Source organism: Bos javanicus, chromosome 19, assembly GCF_032452875.1.
Source record: "Bos javanicus breed banteng chromosome 19, ARS-OSU_banteng_1.0, whole genome shotgun sequence".
Classification (NCBI taxonomy): domain Eukaryota; kingdom Metazoa; phylum Chordata; class Mammalia; order Artiodactyla; family Bovidae; genus Bos; species Bos javanicus.
The window spans coordinates 34,889,041-34,911,577 of NC_083886.1; the positions used below are offsets into that span (position 1 = coordinate 34,889,041).

Genomic DNA, 22,537 nt, shown 5'->3' on the forward strand with positions numbered 1-22,537 from the left:
AGATTTTCAACCAACCAAAGTCCTAGTCCTTAAGAGGCTAGAATGGGAGAGGGGACAGTATGATGGTTTAGACGCACAAGCGTTAGTCCTTTTTCTTGGGCCCAGAAGGTCTTTCTGCAGTAAAAGGTCAGAGCAGGGATGTGGCTACAACAGCAGCAGATACAAAGAGACGTTGGGGTGCTGGTTTCAGCAGGCTCCAGACATTTGCAGTGTTGAGGCCAAAACAGTTGCTTAAATAGGCTGTGCTGTTGGAAAGGCAGCACCTAGAACAAGGAAGGGCAGGTCAGGAGGAGCATTTCTGAGACTCGTAGCAGCCAGAGATGTTGCCGGGTGTTCCAGGCTGAGTGAGAAAAGGCAGATCTCCAGAGGCTGTGAGGCGGGGGAGGAATGGGACTCGTTTGGACCCCAAGAGAGAGCAAAGGAGCTGTGATGGAAGGAAATGAACACAAGACGGAGCTGAGACAGGACAGGCACCTCCCTCAGGGACAATCATCCACAGCTGAACAGGGTCCTAGGACAGGCTTTCCCCGTCTCTCTGGGGCTTCACGTCCTTGCAGGGTTACTGCAGGAGGAGCTGAGCTAGCCACCAGACAGGCGAAGTAAATGGTCTTGCAGCCTAGGTACTCCCAACCCTGTACCCCTGAAACAGGAGGTGCTAAGGAATGAATGTGTGGAAGGTCACAACGGCGCAAGCTTCTGTGGTTGGCACAGCCGTCTCCTAGGCCGTGGTGCGGCAAATAAAACCTGTCAAGGCTCTACTCAGGAAATGGGCCTGGGTGTGAACTTATTTTAGGATACGGAACAGAAGGTAGGTGAGCTCTGCAGCAAGCTGGCACAACACCCAGAACTTTTGTTAAGTTTTTATTTTTATTTCACCTCATACAGAAACACAGTTACATAACCCACCTTAGTAAAATTTTCACTTTGGGGTCCAGCATCATGGCCAAACTTGAACTTGGGAGAGATGTAAAAATCACCACCTAGCTCTGGAAGGGGATCGGAGCCTGGTAGTGGAGGACCCCGCTTCTCCAGCTGCTTCTTCCGGGGTGGGGTGCTGTACATGGAGCAGAATGTTGTCGAGCCTGCCATGATGTTCTACGTAAGAACTTATAAGCCTATTTCCCTAAAACAGCAGTCTCTTGGTTGAATATTCATACTTTTACTTTTCCTGGTAACCTTCCTCCGAATAGGTATTATTTTTAACATGCCCAACCTTTCCCATTGCCTCCAAGTTAAAAAAATATTTGTATTATAATAGTTCACAGTATGTCACGGTAAAATAGTTCTGATCATTTTCTACTATAAAAGAGGCAGACTCTTAAAAAAAAGCAAAACGTACTTTTACAATCCATTCATACCATCAGCATCATCCACACAAAGCAGCCAGAGAACCATAAATAGATTTGTCAACCTCAGGAAGTAGTAGTCACATGTTAACGAGGTACTTGGAACCTCCAGGGAAGCGCTCAGAAGAGGCAGCCAGCTGGCCTGTGAGGGTTGCTGTCTTTCCAGTGAGAACTGGCCAAGCGTGCCCCGTCCTTTTGTTACTGAGCCTTCTCCTGGAAGAGGCCAGAGCCTGGGTCATAGGCCCAGCTGGAGAGTGGGCTGCGACCCCACCTGCCCCTCCCCACTCTTGAGGATGTCCGTCCGGCAGAGGATGTACCTGGAAATGATTTTGTGAAAAGTGTAGCGGAAGTCTCGGTTCCGGTAGGCGTAGACGATGGGGTTGACAGCCGAGTTGGCATGCGACAGGAGGATGGCTGTGTTTATCGCCCACTTGGGCTTCACCTTGGCCCAGGTTGGCTGGAAGAGTGAGGCACAGTTGATGGTGTGGACTGGCAGCCAGCACAGGGCGAAGATGCCAACAATCAAGGCCAGGGACTTGGCCGCGTGGATCTCCCGCTGGAGGACGGTCCTCGAGTGATCCATGAGCTCTGTGCGCTGTAGCTGCCTGCAGGCCACCAGGAAGATCTTGACGTAGATGACCAGCATGATGAGCAGTGGGGGCAGGACGCAGCCGAAGAAGTTGAAGTACACCATGTAGCTCATGGGCACCACGTTTTCGAAGAGACACCTGATGAGGCAGCAGCTCACGTTCGTGGCTGCATCCCCCGGCTCCGTGCAGTTGGTGGCAATTTTTCTGTCGTTCCACCCCAAGAACGGTGTCAGGCCAATGCCAAAGGCCAGGACCCAGAGGGCAGCAATGACTCCTCTCGCTCGGGCCCCAGTGACCAGACTCTTATACCTGTTCAAAAGGACATGGTCTGTTACAGCAAACTCAGAGCACCCCACCATCCCTGCTTTCTGTGCCAGGACTTGACTCCAGCAGCCTCAGGTCCACATTCATAGGGCACTAGGGGCTTTTGTCTGCAATGCTGACGACAGTCAAATGTATAAGCAGCTTTGGTTCAACAAGATTTTCATTCTTACTAACTCACCTCTGATGATAAATCATGGTCAAGGAGAGCAAGTAGCAAATTCTTTTAAAAAAAGAAAATATTTGTTTGGCTGCGCCAGCTCTTGGTTGCAGCAGTCAGGATCTTTCAGTTGCAGTATGCAGGATACCAAGGGAACATTTCATGCAAAGATGGACTCAATAAAGGACAGAAATGGTATGGACCTAACAGAAGCAGAAGATATTAAGAAGAGGTAGCAAGAAAACACAAAAGAACTGTACATAAAAGATCTTCATCACCCAGATAATCATGATGGGGTGATCACTCACACTTACCTAGAGCCAGACTTCCGGGAATGCGAAGTCAAGTGGGCCTTTGGAAGCATCACTATGAACAAAGCTAGTGGAGGTGATGGAATTCCAGTTGAGCTATTTCAAATCCTGAAAGATGAGGCTGTCAAAGTGCTGCACTCAATATGCCAGCAAATTTGGAAAACAGCAGTGGCCACAGGACTGGAAAAGGGCAGTTTTCATTCCAATCCCAAAGAAAGGCAATGCCAAAGAATGCTCAAGCTACTACACAATTGCACTCATCTCACATGCTAGTAAAGTAATGCTCAAAATTCTCCAAGCCAGGCTTCAGCAATACATGAACCGTGAACTTCCAGGTGTTCAAGCTGGTTTTAGAAAAAGAGGAACCAGAGATCAAATTGCCAACATCTGCTGGATCATCGAAAAAACAAGAGAGTTTCAGAAAAACGTTTATTTCTGCTTTACTGACTATGCCAAAGCCTTTGACTGTGTGAATCACAATAAACTGGAAAATTCTGAAGGAGATGGGAATACCAGACCACCTGACCTGCCTCTTGAGAAACCTGTATGCAGATCAGGAAGCAACAGTTAGAACTGGACATGGAACAACAGACTGGTTCCAAATAGGAAAAGGAGTACGTCAAGCCTGTATATTGTCACCCTGCTTATTTAATTTATATGCAGAGTACATCATGAGAAATGCTGGGTTGGATGAAGCACAAGCTGGAATCGAGATTGCCGGGAGAAATATCAATAACCTCAGGTATGCAGATGACACCACCCTTATGGCAGAAAGTGAAGAGGAACTAAAAAGCCTCTTGATGAAAGAGGAGAGTGAAAAAGTTGGCTTAAAGGTCAACATTCAGAAAACAAAGATCACGGCATCTGGTCCCATCACTTCATGGCAAACAGATGGGGAAACAGTGGCTGACTTTATTTTGGGGGCTCCAAAATCACTGCAGATGGTGATTGCAGCCATGAAATTAAAAGATGCTTACTCCTTGGAAGGAAAGTTATGACCAACCTAGACAGCATAATCAAAAGCAGAGACATTACTTTGTCAGCAAAGGTCCGTCTAGTCAAGGCTATGGTTTTTCCAGTGGTCATGTATGGATGTGAAAGTTGGATTATAAAGAAAGCTGAGCACCGAAGAATTGATGCTTTTGAACTGTGATGTTGGAGAAGACTCTTGAGAGTCCCTTGGACTTCAAGGAGATCCATCCAGTCCATCCTAAAGGAGATCAGTCCTGGATGTTCATTGAAAAGACTGATGTTGAAGCTGAAACTCCAATACTTTGGCCACCTGATGCGAAGACCTGACTCATTTGAAAAGACCGTGATGCTGGGAAAGATTGAAGGCAGGAGGAGAAGGGGACGACAGAGGATGAGATGGTTGGATGGCATCAGTGAGTCAATGGACATGGGTTTGGGTGGACTCCAGGTGTTGGTGATGGACAGGGAGGCCTGGCATGCTATGGTTCATGGGGTCGCAAAGAGCCGGACACGACTGAGCCCAGCTGCTGTCTCAAAGGTCACCTCCTTTCCGGCTCAGCTCACAGTGAAGGGGGCCATGCCCACTCTCCGCCCCCTGACACACACCTGTCACAGGGCTTTGTTTACGTTACAGGTGTCTGCCCTTCGACTAGAACATCCAGCCTCTTAAGGACTCGGACCTCATCCCTTTGCATCAGCATCCCCAGGAGCTAGCAAAGTGCCTGGCACATTAGTAATGAGCTCACACACACACATATTCCAACTTGTTACCAGACAGCTTTAGAGAGCCTGCTCCTTAGGAACGCCCAATGCTGGGGCCTGGACGGGCAGCAGAACTGGTCTTGCCTCCCGTCGGCTACATTCTTTCATCTCTGCTCCCAGCAACAGGCAGCTCAGCTGAGGGGCCTTGATGGCAAAGGACCTGTGGGCGCAGCTGCCATTCAGCTGCATCTATTTCCAACTCCCCTCTGCTTCCCTCCTCGTCTAGGAATGTAAAGCCATTCCTTACAGAAATACCTTTCTCGGCCATGACCGCACCAGGGGCGTGAAGAACGCATCAGGCCCTTGCAGGGCAACAGGGCCGCCTCCTGCAGACACAACTCTAGTCACAGAACCTTAGACCCACGAGGCAGCCTCTGCAGCGGCCCTGCTCTCACGCCTCTGCCTTTCTGAAGTTCATACAGCTGAGTGCAGACCAGCCCCGGGGATGAATTAGATCAGGGCAAGCAAATTCTCTCTCAGTCATGGACTGGGGTGGCTACAGGAGGTGGTTGTAGCCAATGAGACAAAGGAAGTCTGCTAGAATACTTCCAAGAGAGACTTTACATGGTAACAGGAGAGAGACCCATGAGGAGAGCTCCTCCCCCATGCCCATGCGTTTCTACTCTTCCGGGAGGCTGTGAAGCCCAGAGCTGCAGCAGCCATCCTGTGACCATGAGGCAGGAGCCTGAAAAACAAGGCTAATGGCAAAGCAGAAGTAAGGAAAGAGTCCAGGTTCTCAGTGGTGTGTTTTAACCCTACACCAAGTCTAGCACCACCATGGTTCCATATTCTAGCTCAAGAGAGAATTGATAGTCTTGACTGCTTAAAAGTCACTGTTACCTGCAGCTAAAAGCATGCTTATATAAACTGGAAGGGATTTTTATCCTGTCTAGTCCAACTTCTCTATTTTACAAATGAGGAAATAGAGATACAAAGTTTTTAGGTAACAAAGGCAATATAAGAATAAGAACATAAGAACCAAAGACCAAAGCTAAGTTCGGACTTGAGGCCCCTGTTCCTCGCACCACATTATGCTGCTTTTTTAACTTCACTTGTGTCTGAGCAACATTAGAGTCCTCTGTACACAAAAGGGTCCCGGGGGTGGGGGTGGGGTTTCCTGCCAGAGTTCAAAACAACTGGAACGCAACCACATCTGAACTTCTCACAACTGCTGGATCCTGCCTGTGAAAAATAACTTTCATGCTCAGTTGTCTTAGATGAGGAAAAACAGCTAATTTCATCTGGGGAGCCGCTGGTCACAGCCTTCTCTGTGAACTCCATCACGGCCTTTCTCCTCTAATGGTTCATTATTTCATTCAGAGTTCTCCCTTTGAGCCATGCACTCTGCTGGCACAGCAAACAGAATCACAGCCCTCGTGGATGATAGAGCTAATGGAACAGACAGAAAATAAACAGGTAAACACACAAACATACAAGTCAGAAGGAATTTGCCAAATCAAAATGAACAGGGTACAGATAAGAGAAAGCCAGGAAGAGCTCAGACACGGCATTAGGGAAGCCTCTAAGACAGTGGCAGAGAAGGAGAGAAGGGTCTGGAAACGGAAGAGTGGCTTTCTAAGCAGAGGAAACAGTGACTACAGACATGGAATTAAAAGATGCTTGCTCCTTGGAAGAAAAGCTATGACAAACTAGACAGTGTATTAAAAAGTAGAGATCACTTTGCCCACAAGTGCCTGTATAGTCAAAGCTGTGGTTTTTCCAGTAGTCATGTATGGATGTGAGAGTTGGACCATAAAAAAGGCTGAGCACCTAAGAATTGATGGTTTTGAACTGTGATGTTGGAGAAGACTCTTGAGAGTCCCTTGGACTGCAAGGAGATCCAACCAGTCAATCCTAAAGGAAATCAACCCTGAATATTCATTGGAAGGCCTGATGCTGAAGCTAAAGCTCCAATACTTTGGCCACCTGATGTGAAGAATTGACTCACTGGAAAAGACCCTGATGCTGGGAAAGACTGAAAACAGGAAGAGAAGGGGATAACAGAGGATGAGATGGCTGGATGGCATCACTGACTCAATGGACATGAGTTTGAGCAAGCTTAGGGAGATAGTATGGAGAAGGCAATGGCACCCCACTCCAGTACTCTTGCCTGGAAAATCCCATGGATGGAGGAGCCTGGTAGGCTGCAGTCCATGGGGTCGCTAAGAGTTGGACACGACTGAGCGACTTCACTTTCACTTTTCACTTTCATGCATTGGAGAAGGAAATGGCAACCCACTCCAGTGTTCTTGCCTGGAGAATCCCAGGGACGGGGGAGCCTGGTGGGCTGCTGTCTGTGGGGTCGCACAGAGTCGGACATGGCTGAAGCGACTTAGCAGCAGCAGCAGGGAGATAGTGAAGGACAGGGGAGCCTGTGTTGCTGCAGTCCATGGGGTCACAGAGTCGGACACGACTGAGCAACTCAACAAGAAGCAGAGAGAACAGAATGTGCAAGGCTTCCAGACAGGAAGGGATTTCACTCTCCCAGAGAAGCAGGAGGGAATATGAATGAACCTCAAGCAAGGCGGGGCGTCCCCAGGCGACAGGGAGGGGCAAAGTGTGACACTCAGCTGCCCCAGAGCAGTGGGGAGCCAGGGGATGGAGGGCTGGGCCCCAAGGCATGCTGTGCTGGTATAGAGATCCCTGCAGAGATGGAGTTTAGTGGAGCAAAAAGGCAAGCAGGGCAGTTAGGAAACTTTCAGTGGTTGACTTGAGAGAAGACACTGGCGTGGAGCAGGGTGACAGCAAGGACTGAACACACAGATACCCCCACCGGAGCAGCCTCTGAATCTCACGGCCAGACACCCTGTCCTGGAGACACGTCCCTGCAGACCGCCCCCCACCAGCTGCACAGAGCACATCAGAAACACGGCCTCCCTCACCTGAGCGCGGCACCTGCAGGCCCGCGCGTCCCTCTCAGCCGGTGCCCAAGGTCATCACCGCCACTTCCGGCTCACAGAGGTGGACACTGGCCTGCAGCTCCGAAGCCACAGTGAGAATACAAAGCCACTCATCCAATCTGATTCCACTTGTGTTCAAGGCAGGTATTGTCCTGCTCAGGACCCTGTGGTTCTTCCCCCGATCCCAGCTCCTGCCCACACCCCACCTACCTGCTCACCCAGCCACGGGCCCAGTGTAGGTGCAGCCAAGCCCAGCTCAGCCGCCCTCTGCTCTTGCCAAAGCTGCTGCTGGTGCCAGGGGTTCCCCGCCCCCGACTCCACAAGCAGCCACGTGGGAACTGGCAGAGGCCTCTGATGCTCTCTCAGTAGGCAGTCCTTAAAAGGTGGCAGAAAGACTTTTCTGCTAGTGACACAACTAGACCCCCGGGTGGGTGGGTGGGGGAGTTCAAGACAGAGTCACAACTGGCACCACAGTTGCAGCCCCACGATGGCAGGACAGTCAGTGTCCAGGCGGTGCTGCCTGGACCCGGGCGCAGGTGGGAGACGGCCAGGGATTCTGGAGAGCAGGCAGGGGTTGATGCACTGGGCAGAAGGCTGCGGGGACGACCCCCAGCAGCCCTGGCATCTCATGGGGGCTCCGCTCCCCTCCTCCCATGTCCCCTCCCATCTCCCACTTCCGGCTAGGCCCCTGTCCTCTCTGGAATGCCTGGCTTCCACCCTGCCCACCCCTCACTCCTTCTCCCTGTGCACCTCTGGTCTCAGAACATCCCCATGTGTCCCCAAACCATTCCTGAAAGGCAGGCAACATGTCCTTTCCTACATCTGCCTTGAGTGCAGGGCAAGTAAGTGGAAGGTGATGGATAGAGGACACTTAGGTGCCTTCCCTATTCCGAACAAGCAGGACTGGGTCCAGCCACACAGAAGGATGTCCTGGGGGTGTCCAGCTCTGGGAAGTGGCTGAACCCTTGCTGTGCTGGACACCCTCCCCACCCCCCTGCCCCTACCACCACGGACGAGCCAGATCAAGACAGTCACATGGCCGGAGTCAACAGAAAGGAACAAGCAGTGTGGACACTGGGTTAGTCATGAAAGAGGGCTCGCCGGGCACGGCTGAACCAGCACTGGCCTATTTCTGGGGCAGGGCTCCTCCTCCCCTGCAGCCAGCTCAGACCAGCCACGGTCTCAGGATTCCCAGCGCTCAGGGAGCTCTGAGTTCAGTGGATCCCCAAGGGCAGCTGTCCCTGGCAGTGACACTGAGTCCAGACAGGGGGAGTCTGAGCTCTGCTCTCAGAAAAATGGGGCCCTTGGTGGCAGCGGAACCCGCCCCGCTGCTGCCTGGCCTTTGATCCCAGACATCATGTGCACGAAGCACTTTCTGCAGGCAGGTCACTAAGTAAACACACACGGAGTTCTGTCCTGCTTCTTAAAATTGCTGATTGTTCGCTCAGCGTCTTTTTTCTTTACGTTCAGTCTCACAAGTTTCATTCCTCTGTAACAGAAATACTTCTGCTCTGAAGCAATGTATAATCCTTAGAAAATTTCTCATCTTCTAAAACCACACACAAATAACCACAGGACTTGCATGACAAGGGGCGAGGACAGACCTCTCAAAACCTACCAAGCGCTGTAACTAGAGCACTAACAAAGCAACTCTCACCACCCAGCGGGTAGGTCTCTCGGGGTAGAGCTGCCACGGTGAATATTAACAATGTACCAGGAAGTCTAATGGAAATCCTGGCAAAACTGCGATGAGAGCAAGGCTGACGGGTTCCAAGACGACGTAGCTGGACGAGGAGGTACGAGTGAGTGGGACCGTGACTGCACTGGGTGCCAGCGGGGTGGGGGTGGGGGTGCAGGGTAGCCAGCAGGCAGAGAGGCCCCAACCTCTCTGCTTTGCCTGGGTCCTGCTTTACTCTCCTTGGCCCCTCTGGGCCGCACAGCAGTCACACTGAGGGGTCTTTCCTCTCCTGCTGAAACCAGTGATGTTAACACCACCAAGACAACACCTGCATTGCCCCAGTACCTTTCTGTTCACCCAGCACACGTGCTCCCATTCACACGACAGGAACCCCCGCCTGGGGAAGGACAGCTGTCACATTAATTATCAAACACATTGGTCACCATGTACTTGACCAGTTAGACACCAAGAGGCATGTGGATCCTGGTGACAGTAACCTTGATGTGAAGTGGTCATTGGAGTGTCCATCAGGCTTTTCCACTATAACTGCTCCTCCGTTTATGATGAGTTGTATCTTGTGGTATATGTACTTTAAGATTTTGTAAATATATCTGGACTTCCCTGGTGGCTCAGATGGTAAACAATCCACCTGCAATGCAGGAGACCCGGGTTTAATCCCTGGGTTGGGAAGATCCCCTGGAGAAGAGAATGGCAAACCATTCCAGTATTCTTGCCTGGGGAATCTTATGGACAGAGAAGCCTGGCGAGCTGAGTCCACGAGGTGAGTATCTTGGCCCTCCTTTAAGTTCCATCAGTAAATTTTATCACCTATTGACTATTCTTGCCTGAACCGGTTACTACGCTGACAGCTGCCCAATGATGACCTGCTTATTAACTCCATCATCCTGCTCATTAATGAGACAGTGAGAGTTCTTCCAAGTGGTTATCTAACAAAACAAAACAAAGTTCTCCTCGCTCTGCTCATCTCAAGGGCCAGAAGAGACAATGCTCCAGCATCCATGAGCACACCAGCCAGGTCTTGGCTCCTAGACATCATTCTCCACTGAAAGGAAACAGGGCTCCTTGGAGAAACGGCTGATTCCGATGCTAGAACACGCAACGGAGCCTGAGAAACCTTTCTGTGCCAGAACATAAGACGTGCTCAAAAACTCAATGGGGACGCTCAGGCGGAAGTCAGCTTGAATGGGCTCCCATCCTCCAAACCTGGGCAGCAATGGACGGTAACACAATACGTGCAAATAACATTCCCTAAGTCCACTGTGTGTAAAAAAGTAATATAAGGAACAGCAAAGAAAAGGCAACCTCTTCCCTATAGAAGAAAGCCAAAAAAAAAAAAAAAAAAAGCCAAAAAAAAAAAAAAAAAAGAAGAAAGCCAACTGATACAGTAAAACAACTGAGAAAAAATAAAATTACCACCTGACAGGGTGATAACTGACCCGAGAAGAATCATTGCTGGGGAAAGCAGACCTTCACTGTGGTGAACCCCGGCGGCCACAGCTGTAACTAAGCGAGCTTTAACGTGACAGCAGTGGGCAGATGGACCCCAAGTGCCTTCCTTTGTGACAGGTGGAAATGGACACAACATCAAGCAGGCCGTGTTCCCACCAGAAACTCTAATCGTAAGAAAACAACCAAACCAAAAACAATGTATTGAAAGAGAAGGAAAAAAGGCTGAGGAACTTTCCTGAAGAAAGAAAATCAGGACTTCCCTGGTGGTCCAGTGGCTAAGATTCTGGGCTCCCACTGCAGGGGGCCTGTGTGTGATCCCTGGCAGGGGGACTAGATCCCACATGCCACAACTAAGAGATCCCATGTGCCACAACTAAGCCCAGTACAGGCAAATAAATAAATGTTTCCAAACAAATAAAGCCAAAAGAACATATTAGATGCGCACGTGACCTTTTACTGGAAACCCGGATTATTTTTTTTTTAAACTGTAAAGAACGTGATCAGGGCAATTGGGACATCTGACCATAGACTGTGTCAATCCTAAAGCTCCTGAGTGTAACTGTGCGTGTGGATGGGTGTAAGACAGAGGAAGCAAAAGTAGGAAAAATGTAAGCAATTAGGGATTTGTATTCGTTTTGCAATTTAGAAGTTGTGAAAAAAACACACTAGTTCAGAATGACTCATTCTTTCTGAAACCACAGACCAGATGAGTCAGATGGATACAAATATGTGTGTATACACATACACACAGATATAGGTACAGAGACATACACACATCCATTAATAGCAGGGACTTTTTAAAAATTTCAGAATGGGTGCAGTATATGTGTGCTTGTGTATGTATGCACACACACACACACAGACATTCATCGTGTAATTTTTTACAAGTCCCTGCTATTAAAAAACTACATTTCTAATGATTTTATAAAATGCCAAACTTAAGAGTTAAATCTCCCCTTGGAAACACAACCTTGTTTTTCTCCTTCTTTTCCTTGTGGGTCGCCCCAGGACTCCTGCTCTACCCTGCTTTTTCCTGAAGACACCTTCCATGGGCTCATTGTGTCTCGGCCACAGGCTGGTCCACACCTATCAGGGCAGGTCCCCCAGCACACACGTGTGCACACGCAAGCACACAGGCTAGTCACTGGGCCACCTCCTGGGGAGGCTGAGGGAGCAGCACGAGCTCTGCATTAACAGACGAATCATCTAGAAAATGCCCCACGTGTACAGAAGCTGTGAGGGTGCCTCGCAGAGAGAGTGCCATGAGAATCAGGAAGAGCCCGCAGGTACAGAATGCGCCAGGCAGGGGAATGGCAGGTGCAAAGGCCTGACCTCAGCCAGGGAACTGAGGCAGTTCCTGAGAAGCAGAGCAGACACATAAAGGGGGAGGCGGGGGGTGGGGGGTGGAAGGCTGGAGGAGAGATCAGAACTGGTGGGAGGCCGGCCTCAGCCCCAGAAGCCGCAGGGAGCATCAGGTCAAAGCATGGGTGCAGAGCTGGTGTCGGGAACAGGGCGGAAGCAGAGGAGCCACCAAAGAGACCTGGCTGGGGGTGGGGGCAGGTGCAGCCTGCAGCACCTGTCTGTGATGCCTTTCAATAGAGATTTGTTGTTGTTCAGTCGCTCAGTCATGTCCAACTCTTTGCAACCTCAACTGCACCATGCCAGGCTTTCCTGTTCTTCAGTATCTCCTAGAGTTTGCTCAAACTCATGTCCACTGAGTCAGTGATGCCATCCAACCATCTCATCCTCTGTCACCCCCTTCTCCTCCTGCCCTCAGCCTTGCCCAGCATCAGGGTCTTTTCCAATGAGGTGGCATTTTGTATCAGTTGGCCAAAGTATTGGAGCTTCAGTATCAGTCCTTCCAATGAATATTCAGGGTTTATTTCCTTTAGGATTGACTGCTTTGATCTCCATGCTGTCCAAGGGACTCTCAAGAGTCTTCTCCAACACCAAAATTTAATATTTACAGTCTCCATATTAAAAAAAAACATAGAGAGTGAGTCCATGGCCATCTGGCCCTGACCAGCCATGTCTCTGGCCCTGTTCACTGACTGCCACCCCAGGGCCCACCTCTGGCCTCAGGGTCCTCTCCTGTCCAGATGTCCAATTGGCCTGGCAACCCCTCTGCTCTGGACTCTGCTGACCTCCTGGCTGCCTTTGGCATCAGCCTTCTTCCAGGTGGAGAAGTCCAGACGCTGCCCGCCTCGAGGATCCCTAGACTCTGTCTCCATCTCCGTGGCCTCTGCGCCAGCCACACTCCTTCCTTCTCACCCAATGACAGTGGGCTGCCCTCCAGTCCATGCCCCTGCAGTCCGCCAGAGTGGCTGTTCAGTAATGCAAACCCAACCTCAACAAACTCCTGATTAAAAGCCCCTCCCGGCCTTCCAGGTCCCACCTAATTGTCACCTCTCAGAAAACCATGTTTAAGGGCAGCAGAAAGGAAGTAAACTCAAAACCCTCCTAAAAGTATAAGTGGAAGGAGATGCCCAGCAAGCCAGAGAATCTGGTGAGTTTCCAGAAGCCAGAGGGCAGATGGGATTGTCGGGAGGGGCACGGAGCCTTGAATCAGAAACAGGGTGGCTGGCACAAGAGGCTCCAACCTCGCGGACAGCAGGCTCCAGACAGGATTTAGAGAAGGAGCGGAGGTCAAGGCAAAGGCTTGCTGGCCAGCCTGGGGCAGCCTCACCCCACTCCCTCTGTGCTGGGCACATATCCCTTGACACTTCACCCTCCCTTCCAGCTGAAGCTCCAGACCCAGCGACAGAGGATAGGGTTGGGGGGGAGGGGAGAGTTTTGATTATATATATAGTCCATGCCACAGCAAGAATTTCAATCATGTGAATCCAAAACTGGCCTTTCAAAGTCAAGTCCAGAAACTTAACCTTAAATCAAAAGAAAAAATATGAAAGCTAAAATTAAAAAGAAGAACAACTGGGGTGGGGGAAGTCAAGGAACTCGTCCAGGGAAGAATGAAGAGGTAAGCGTTGGAATCTTATGTGTAAGAGGACATCTAAGAGACAAAATCAGTCAAGGAGGGCAAGTCTCCACCTATCAAGAATCCCAGAAGGACAAACAGGGAATGGACATAAGAAAATAATCTAGAAAACTTCTCTTGTAAGATTTCAGAGCTGACAGAAAACCTCAGTCTTCAGACTGGAAAGATATCATCCTCAGAGGAAAGAGAAGAGTTGAAAAGTGAGTATTTAGAGCCAACCTCATGGGCTTCCCTGGTGGCTCAGATTGTGAAGAATCCACCTGCAATGCGGGAGACCCACACTGGATCCCTGGGTCGGGAAGATCCCCTGGAGAAGGAAATGGCAACCCACTCCAGTAGCAAGCCTGGAGAATTCCATGGACAAAGGAACTAACACTTTGACTTCATGCAATTTCAGGACACCAAGCAAAGCAAAGGATCCCAAAGGCTTCCAAGGAAACATGAGTTACAAAGAAGAACCACACCCACACCCACGTCAGATTTCTTGAGCAACCCTGGGTGTCAAAGCAACGCCTTCTAGCCTGTGACCACATCCAGTCCAACTGCCAACCACATATGAAAGGAAACCATGTTTTTGGCACGGAAGAACCCAGGTCCTAAAAATGACCCCTACGGGCGGCACACAGACACACACGTGGGATCCCAGAAAGAGGAAAGCAGATATGGCGGCAGCAAGAAATGGCAGAACCCCTGCGACACCCACATGGCACCAGCACCCTCCACCATGAGGACGTGCGGGAGCCAGGATGTCTTTTAATTTCCAAATGGGAAGCTCATGGTCCAAACACGGGGCAGACTAAAATCTGACATCATTCTGAGCAGTGGGAGGCACCCACAAACAGAACCTGAGTGACCCACCTTTAGAACCGTCTCAAACAGCAACCCACTCCAGTATTCTTGCCTAGGAAACCCCACGGACAGAGGGGCCTGGCGGGCTACAGTCCATGGGGTTGTAGAGTCAGACGCGACTTAGTGACTGAGCACGCACCTGGAGAAGATGGGTTAGTGACAGGTGTGCATTTCTGCTCCAGTCGAATGCTCTGCTCAGGATGAGTGAGAAACACATGAGCAGAACATATTATACATGCCAGATACCTGTTTCCACCTTTCGGAACTTCTCCACAAAGTGCAGGGAACTTTACCACAGGTGTGGAATAAAACGCAGAAGATATTAACATTGACAGTGTAAAAACAATAGTATAGTATAAACGTATTCAATACGTAATTTCTGTAGAAAAAAATCTAAGAAGCAGTGGAGCTGTCTGACAGGCAAAGTGGGAAACCAAAGGTCAGACTGGGTGACTGACTTCCCACAATTTACCCTCTTACACAGTTTCGATCTCTTTACTACAGCAGGGATCGCCTTTTGAAAATGAAACCTCTATCAAGTAGGCGAAACCACATACCTGCTCAAAGGGAGGTAGAGATGGGGTGCCAGCAGGGGCAGAGAGACGGGGGAGGAGCACTTTTCCTTCTTTTTCTCGACAGCGAACACATACTGCCTACAAGTGATGGCGTTAGAAACAGAGGCTGAAATATGATCCACAGGAAAAAATCAAAATGTAACAGAAATTGAAGGGAACGTGGCAGGGAAGAGGGCTTGGGTTGCATGGGAGAGAGTCAACAGGTTCTGTTAAAGGAGGCAGCACAAACCCAGTGGTCACCGCAGAGGGAGCACCCGGGTGGGAGGGCCGCCCAGGCAGAGTGGCTGGTGTGGGCTTGCCTTTTGAGCCCTCTGTGCTTCTGAACGCTGACTTCTTCACACTGGTTGATTTCTAACACAAAACAAACAGAACCAAGTCCTTCATGGACTTATGGTGCCTCAAGGACAAAATCCAAGCTTGTAGGCAAGCTCGGGGCTCCCCTGGACCTGCTGAGCTGGGACCCCTACCCCGAAGCCCGGCAGCCCCGCTGCTCTGGCACAGGCCCACCACAGCTCAAAACACTCCAGCCTCCCATCTGTCCCCCGCAGGAAACTCCAGCCTCTGCCCTCCAGAAAGAGCACTGCTCCCCTTGTCAGCCTGGTGAGTTGGAAGGCCACACTCAGTCTGTTCCCAACTTTTTCAAAAAGGGACATTTGCTTCTTGCCGCTCAGTTCCTGCTGCCCAGGGCAGTGTCTCCAGCCTGCCAGCCTCTGAGGTCAAGAGCACAACCTCTTAATGGGTTTCCGGGGTGGGGAGGAGGGGCGGGGTGACAGGGAGAAGCACGGGGAAGCCCAGTTCCTGAGGGTAATGAACCAGAAGCATCAGGAAAGACTGGGCCTTGCTTCCTGCCTCTGAGGAAGGGGAAGGTGATCGAGATGCCCCCGTGGGTCCCAGCAGCTGAGTCACCTTCTGTGACGGGTCGAAGGCCGGCCAAGGCACAGCCAGCTCCCCCTCCCTCAGCCACAGGTCCTCTCTGTCTTGGCAATCTCGTCCACTCCTAGAAGGGACCGCTCTGTGAGGGGAGTCCTCTGACAGCCCACCCGCACCCACTCCCTCCGGGGACACAGGCTCACCCCATCCTGGCCATGTGCCCTGGATGGATGGAGCCCTGGTGGCCCCATCTGTGGAGGAGGGGCTGACAGGATGGCGCCCAGAAGGCTGCTGTAAGGACTCACCCAGAGGAGGCACACAGGGGACCCAGCACTTGGAAAGGGTTAAAAGAGCAGCTGCCTCTCACAACCATGTTCCTGTTCGATGTCTGGACCACACCTGTCCCCCCGTGTCTGTCCGTGTCCCTCTGCTGTGACCATGGCCAGCAGGTGAGCTGGTATGAGGGTGACCCAGGGCACTGCAGACAGCTGTAGTCACAGCTCACGAGAATGCAGTTAACCTCACCCCTTTACACACGCTCGTTCTCTACATCATCAAAGGTGAGCTGCGCTTTCCAGAGTCTAGTGCAAATGCTGCTGAAACCCTGCAGCCAAGCACACTGTCCCTCCTCTGCTGAGGGGCTGCCTGCCGGTCACCATGGTTCAGGGCAGCCTAAGTTGGGGGCAGCCCCCCTCTCCTCCCCACCCCGGATTCTCGGGGCTCCTCTCGCCTTGCAGCCCCAGGGGCTCCTACACGACTGTCCAACTGCTCGCATGCTACCTGCAGCGAGAGGACAGGACCCCGGCACCCTCCGGATTGGAGATGGCTGGAGGGGAGCGGGAGGAGGTGGGGTGGGGGTCCCCCAGGAGCCAGTAAAGAGCTGCTGAGGGATATGGGCAACGAGGCACAGGAGGGACCCTCAGATTCGACTGAGAAGGGCCGGGCCCAGGAAGGGTGACTTGACAGGAATGACTTGGTGGCACCATGGTGACGTGGGACACGGAGGCCGAGAGCCTGGTGGCGGGTTGTGGTGGAGAAGCTTCTTGGGGAGGAAACGTGGAGCGGCCAGCACGGGGGTTGGGAGCAGTGAGGGACTCGGGGTCTCACACTTTCGCGTAGTGACACGGGTTTCCTGGGGCCACGTAACAAAGCACCACAAACTTACATGGTGGCCAAGAACATTCACTCCCTATGGTTCTGGAGGCCAGAGTCTGGAATCATGGTGTGGGCAGGGCTGCACTCAGAGCTCAGAGGCTTTGGGGAGGTCGGGTTCTGGAGGCCCAGCATCACTCCAGTCTCTGCCTCCATCCCCACACGCCCCTGCTTCTCCCTGCTTGTCTATTTCATGGGGATGGGACTGTACTCAGGAGCCAGGTCATCCTGGATAAGCTCCTCCCTGAAGTCCTACATGAGCTGATGTTCACGCTTTCCCATCTAAGGCTCTGGGGATTAGGATGCGGACATCCTTCTGGGAGCCCCCATTGAACCCACCGCAGTGGGAATGATCTGGGAAAAAAAGACGGCCCTGTTGTGGAAGAAGGAAGGACCCAAGGCTGGGGTCCTTGGAAAGGTGGGGCTGGGGGCACCCAGAACTGAAACCTTCTTTCCCAGCCGTATTTCAAAACATCATAGGGACTTCCATGGTGGTCCAGGGGCTAAGACTCCATGCTCCCAATGAAGGGGCCCAGATTCAATCTGTGGTCAGGGAACTAGATCCCACATGCCCCAAATGAGAGTTTGCAACTAAGGATCCCATGTGCTGCAACTAAGATCTGGCACAAATAAATAAAATAGACAAAAATAAATACTAAAGATAAAAAAAAACACAACATTACAGTTGAATTTTACTATATGGGAACTGTAGCTCAATAAAGAAGGCTGAACACCAAAGAACTGACGCTTTTGAACTGTGGTGCTGGAGAAGACTCTTCAGAGTCCCTTGGGCAGCAAGGAGCTCAAACCAGTCAATCCTTAAGGAAATCAGTCCTGAATATTTATTGGAAGAACTGAGGCGGAAGCTCTAATACTGTGGCCACCTGATGCAAAGAGCCGACCGACTCTTTGGTAAAGACCTTGATGCTGGGAAAGACTGAAGGCAGGAAGAGAAGGGGCGACAGAGGATGAGATAGATGGATGGCATCACCGACTCAATGGACATGAGTTTGAACAAACTCTGGGAGACAGTGAAGGACAGGGAAGCCTGGTGTGTTGCAGTCCATGGGGTCACAAAGAGTCGGACACGATTGAGTGACTAAACAAGAACAACAAAGCTCAATTTTAAAAAAGGAAAAAAATGTAAACAAAACAAAAAGCCACTCAGAATGCCCTGCCGAAAACTTACAGTTCAGTCACTTAAAAGGAGCTCCGAGGATGTCACCTTTCCACCAGAGATGTAGTCTTGCTAAGACTCCCCAACGCCTCCCTCCCAGATTGGACATGTGAGGCTCCCAGAAAAACAGATGCCGCCACATGGCAAAGTGGGCAGGAGGGTCCAGGGACAGACAGACAGACCCTTCCATCCTGCTGACCGACCCAGCCAACCCAGTGCTCCTGGCAACACCCTCCTTCAGCAGCGGAGCTTGGGGAAACAGTGTCCAGAAGCAGGGAGGCAGGCCTCCAGGCAGGCAGAGGGGACCACTCAGTCCTGCAATGGCCTGGGGTGTGGCTTGAGGGGAACCAGATCAGGGAGGAGGAAGTGCTCCAGCCAGAAATGGCCCCAGGGTGAAGTGAGAGCCAGCAGCTGCGGGCAGACACACCCACCCCGAACCCCCTCCCTGCTGTCCCCTGGGCACCACTGCGCCTGGACCCTGTGCCAGGGCAGGCATCAGGAACCACGCAGACTTGAGTTAGGACAGTCTCCTGTGTGTAGGCGCCCCTCACTCTGAGGCCGCCTCATCTTTGTGTCCAGCATCTTCTTGACTCCCCTTTCCTGCAACCCTCCCTGGTCAGTATCTGCCTTGACAACCGGGTGGCTATGGGACTGTGGGCTCTGTACTCTTGAGCTGTACCCACCATGGCCATGTGGGCCTCACTCAGAGCCTTGGGCCACCAGTGACCTGGCACTGAGGGTGAGTCCAAACACTGTTCTTGCCCAGGTAAGACACGGGCCTGAGCTCCTGGCCCTCACCTGGCTCCTGCCGCCTCTACAGGAGACACCTCCCTTGTCGGCTCACTTCCAACCTCACTCCTATGACCCGTGACCCTAGGGAGAGCCTCAGAGCTGCGTGGGAGCCGGGCTAGTGAACAAGGGAGAGCTCCCAGTCTCCCTGACTCCCCGAAGTTCTCAAACTTTGGTGGGTCCAGAAGTCCCCAGTGAATTCTGATACTGGAATCATGGGGTGATACACCCCACCCCATAGATTCTGAGTCAGGAGGGCCCGGTGGGGCCCTGTAATCTCCATTTTAGCTCAAGGGGCCAGGAAGTGCTGAAACAGGAGCCAGGAGGACCTCTCCAGCCTGTGAGAGTGGGCTTAGCGCCACGTGGGGAAGTAGGGGGTGGGAGGGAAGGGTGGGGGGAAGAGAGGCACCCCTTGCCTGGATGGGTCACACACACCTCACGCAGGCCAGCCAGGAGGGCAGGGGTGGGACAGGGTGGGACGGGCTGCTCTGCCCTCCCCACACCTGCCTCCCGCCCTCTACAGATACAAAGGGGAACTCAGGGACTGTGATTCACAGTTCTTTCCTCTTAACACACCCACACCCATTCTTTCAAGCCGCCCAGCAGAGACCAGGACAAGAACTGACAGATTCAAACTCCCATGGAACTTCCTGCTGCATAGGCGTGGGGGATGCTTTCTGAAGCTTGAGCAGAGGTCTCTCTGGACCTCCGTCAGGGCCAAGCCCAAAGGGCTTCCGGCAGTTGAGGCTGGTGCCTGTGGCTGCCTGCTGGGTGCATAAAGTCCAGAAGGGCACCAAGTAACCAACATGAGGACCAGGAGGTGGGAAAGGGACCTCTACGAAAAGAGTGTGCTGTGAGCCCCGGACCTCGGAAATTCCTGGGCTCTGTCACACCTGAGGAAGGGGCGTCCTGGTCGCAGGCCAAGGGGCAGCAAGTGGAAAGGCCCGGACAGACAGGAGGCTCACAGCCCACCACGCAGGAGGTTCCTGCTCCCGCTGGGACCCAGATACAGGGCACAGGGACCAGGCTTGACACGCAAGCCTGCTGGGAGAGTGTTTGTTATTTCTTGTCAATTCCCCTCAAATAGGTTTCCCTTATAACCACCGACTCACTGCAGGCAGAATCCGCTTTCTGCCCGGGTGGAGAGTAGGACGCAGCAGGCAGGCACGCCTGGGAATGCGGGGGCCCAGCGCTGAACGGGTCCTGCTCCCTCACTTGCTCCAGAGCTGCCATTCTGAGCCTCCTCCCTCCCCGACAGGACGCAGGTACCCACCTCAGGAATTACTGCTGGGATTAAAGGATAGGAGTTTAAAGTACCTCATAGACTTGGCAGACAGCGATTAACTCCTTCCTGTCCCACCTACCCCATGACTCAGTTTCCCTGTCTCAGTTCTTAGTCCAAAGAGATCCCAAGCTCACCCAACTCAGAAACGCCAAACGGCATCCAGGCACCAGAGGCAGAGAAAGTGCTTTCAATTCAGCCCCGCGTAACACCCGGGCTCTCAAGCTCGCAGCTGCACATGAGGCTGTACTCCCCTTGCCGCTGCGCTCCATCCCCGAATCCTGCATCTTCGGAGTGTGGGACCAAGAGCAACCCTCAAGTCCTCCGGTGTTTGCAAACGCTGGTGGCACCTTCCCAGCGGCTGGGACAAGGTTACACAAAGCACGAGGCTCTCAGGCTGTCGGTCTTAGCGAGCCGGGAAGCCTTCTAATTCTTTAAAGTATAAGGGGGTGATTAGAGTCCGCGCGCAGCACGCAGGGCTCCCCAAAGTTAACTGGCACCTCCCTCGGGTCGGTGCCGCCCGGTCTGGCCGTGAGCCCCGTCATTCTGCCCCGCGCGTCCCAGCGTCCACGGTTGTCCTGGAGCCTCCAGGGCCCCACCAAACCCAGGGAATGCGGGCGCCCACCTGTGCGCAGGGAGCCCTCCCGGAGCTGCCCCGCCAGGCTGCGCCCCCGGGGCCCAGGGCAGTCCCTACTCGGGCTCCGGAAAGGAGACGCGCGTCCGAGGCGCCCAGAGGGTCTGGCGCGGCGCACGTGGGTCGGGAGGCTGCCGGCCTGAACTCGCGTGCCTCGCGCCCGCCGCCGGAAGGGTTTGGGTTCCCGGGGGCAGGAGCCTCACCTGAGCGGGACGCGCACGGCCAGGTATCTGTCGACGGCCACGGCCAGGAGGCTGAAGATGGAGCTCTGCGTGAGCACCAGCACAAAGCAGGCGAGGAAGAGGCAGCTGTGGAAGTCGGTGCAGAAGCCCAGGCTGATGGTGACGGCGAAGGGGATGGCGAACAGCCCCACGGCCACGTCGGCCGCGGCCAGCGACACCAAAAAGTAGTTGGTGGGCGTCTGCAGCGCGCTCGAGGTGCCCACCGCGGCGCACACCAACACGTTGCCGGTCACCGACAGCGCGGCCAGAGCCAGCTCCAGCGCCACGTACACCGCGTCCTGCGCCTCCAGCGGCATCGCCGCCCGGCCCGCCTCGGGCTCGCCCCACCTGGCTTCCCGGAGCGCCCGGCCCGCGCTCGCCCCTCCGCGTCTGAGCCCGGGGCTCGAGCTCTGCCGGCCGGCGGGCGGGGCGAGGGCGGCGCGGGGCGGGGGCGGTGCAGCTCAGCGGCCGAGCCCGCCCGGGCCCGTCCCTCCGCCCCCTCCGCCCGGCGCGGGGTCCGGCAGAGCCGCGCTTCCCGCGCTCCCTGCGCCCTAGCCGGTGGGGCGGTCGGAGCGGTCTCCGGGCGCTGGGGACTCGGGACCGGACTGGCCGCTCGCTCCTCCCCGCCTGTCCCTCGGGGGAGCTCCTCATCCCTCACCGCTGTCCGGGCAGCTGCCCTCGGCCTCCGAACGCTGGCCTGCCGACCACACCCCCCCCCCCCAACCCCGCGTCTTCACGGCCTCTCCCTCCCAACGCTCCCTCGGCTCCCTGGTCACCCCGGTTGAGCTCAGTCCCCAAGCTGAACCCCAGATTCTTGCCCTGCGCCCCCTGCCGCCTATCGGACTCCCGAGGAGAACCCGGCCCAAGCCCAGCAGGCCAAAGACCAAGTCTATCCTCAGCCCTGCCCAGGCCCTGCCCGCCCCCACTCCCCGGACTCAGTGACTGACCTCACCCCCGGCCCCAGTTCGCCTGCCCCGGGAGGACACCGTCTCTGCGGCCACATCCGTTCGCGGTGCTGCCCATCCCGCTTCCAGAGCTTCTCTGCACCCCAGTCCCGCTGGGGGTCGTCCCTCACTGCCGGCTCTCACCATCCTCCAGCCCCCATCACTGCCCCGGGTCCCCACTCCTCTCCGGGAAGCTCCTGGTCCGGAGTCTACAGCACCATTCATCCCACATCCCTTGCTGGCAGTCACCTGACAAGGTTGTTAAGATACTTGTGAAATAACGTCAAGCAGAAAATAAAAGATGGAGCTGCCTGATAAAAGGACAGAGGATTTCCTTTGGGGTGATGAAAATATTCTACGTGCGGGGATGGTTGCAAACTCTTTGAACAGAGGGAACAACTATGGCCGTGCCCTCTTTAAACTCATGACTGATGGCGCGGAAACCCTCTCTCAGCGCAGCCGGTGACCACAGCCCCGCAGTCCCCATCAGCACGACCGGTACCACCTGCCGAATTTCACCAGAGGAACCGGGTCTGGGA

General features: G+C 53.4%; 1 protein-coding gene across 5 annotated transcripts; it reads right to left on the reverse strand.

The window, feature by feature from the left end:
• Positions 1-846: 846 nt before the first annotated feature.
• On the reverse strand, positions 847-21,460 carry ADORA2B (adenosine A2b receptor). Of its 5 annotated transcripts, none has more exons than XM_061389783.1 (4): positions 21,037-21,445; positions 14,912-15,007; positions 1,664-2,245; positions 847-1,054 (listed from the first exon to the last, which is right to left on the reverse strand). In XM_061389783.1, exons 1-4 carry the CDS (start codon positions 21,369-21,371, stop codon positions 868-870), a joined length of 1,200 nt encoding a protein of 399 aa, XP_061245767.1. In that variant the 5' UTR covers positions 21,372-21,445; the 3' UTR covers positions 847-867. The 5 variants fall into 5 exon arrangements, with proteins under 5 accessions (XP_061245767.1, XP_061245769.1, XP_061245770.1 ...); XM_061389784.1 differs by having other exon boundaries at positions 961-1,559; XM_061389785.1 differs by lacking the exon at positions 14,912-15,007 and having other exon boundaries at positions 21,037-21,443.
• Positions 21,461-22,537: the final 1,077 nt, after the last annotated feature.

What these genes read in the sequence shown, in the direction of transcription:
- ADORA2B (XM_061389783.1), bottom strand. Translation starts at nt 21,371, where the DNA reads ATGCCGCTGGAGGCGCAGGACGCGGTGTACGTGGCGCTGGAGCTGGCT. An exon ending in GCCGTGCGCGTCCCGCTCAG is followed by an intron (nt 15,008 to 21,036) that starts GTGAGGCTCCTG and finishes CATCACTTGTAG; the next exon opens with GCAGTATGTGTTCGCTGTCG. An exon ending in CTCTACCTCCCTTTGAGCAG is followed by an intron (nt 2,246 to 14,911) that starts GTATGTGGTTTC and finishes CCTTTTGAACAG; the next exon opens with GTATAAGAGTCTGGTCACTG.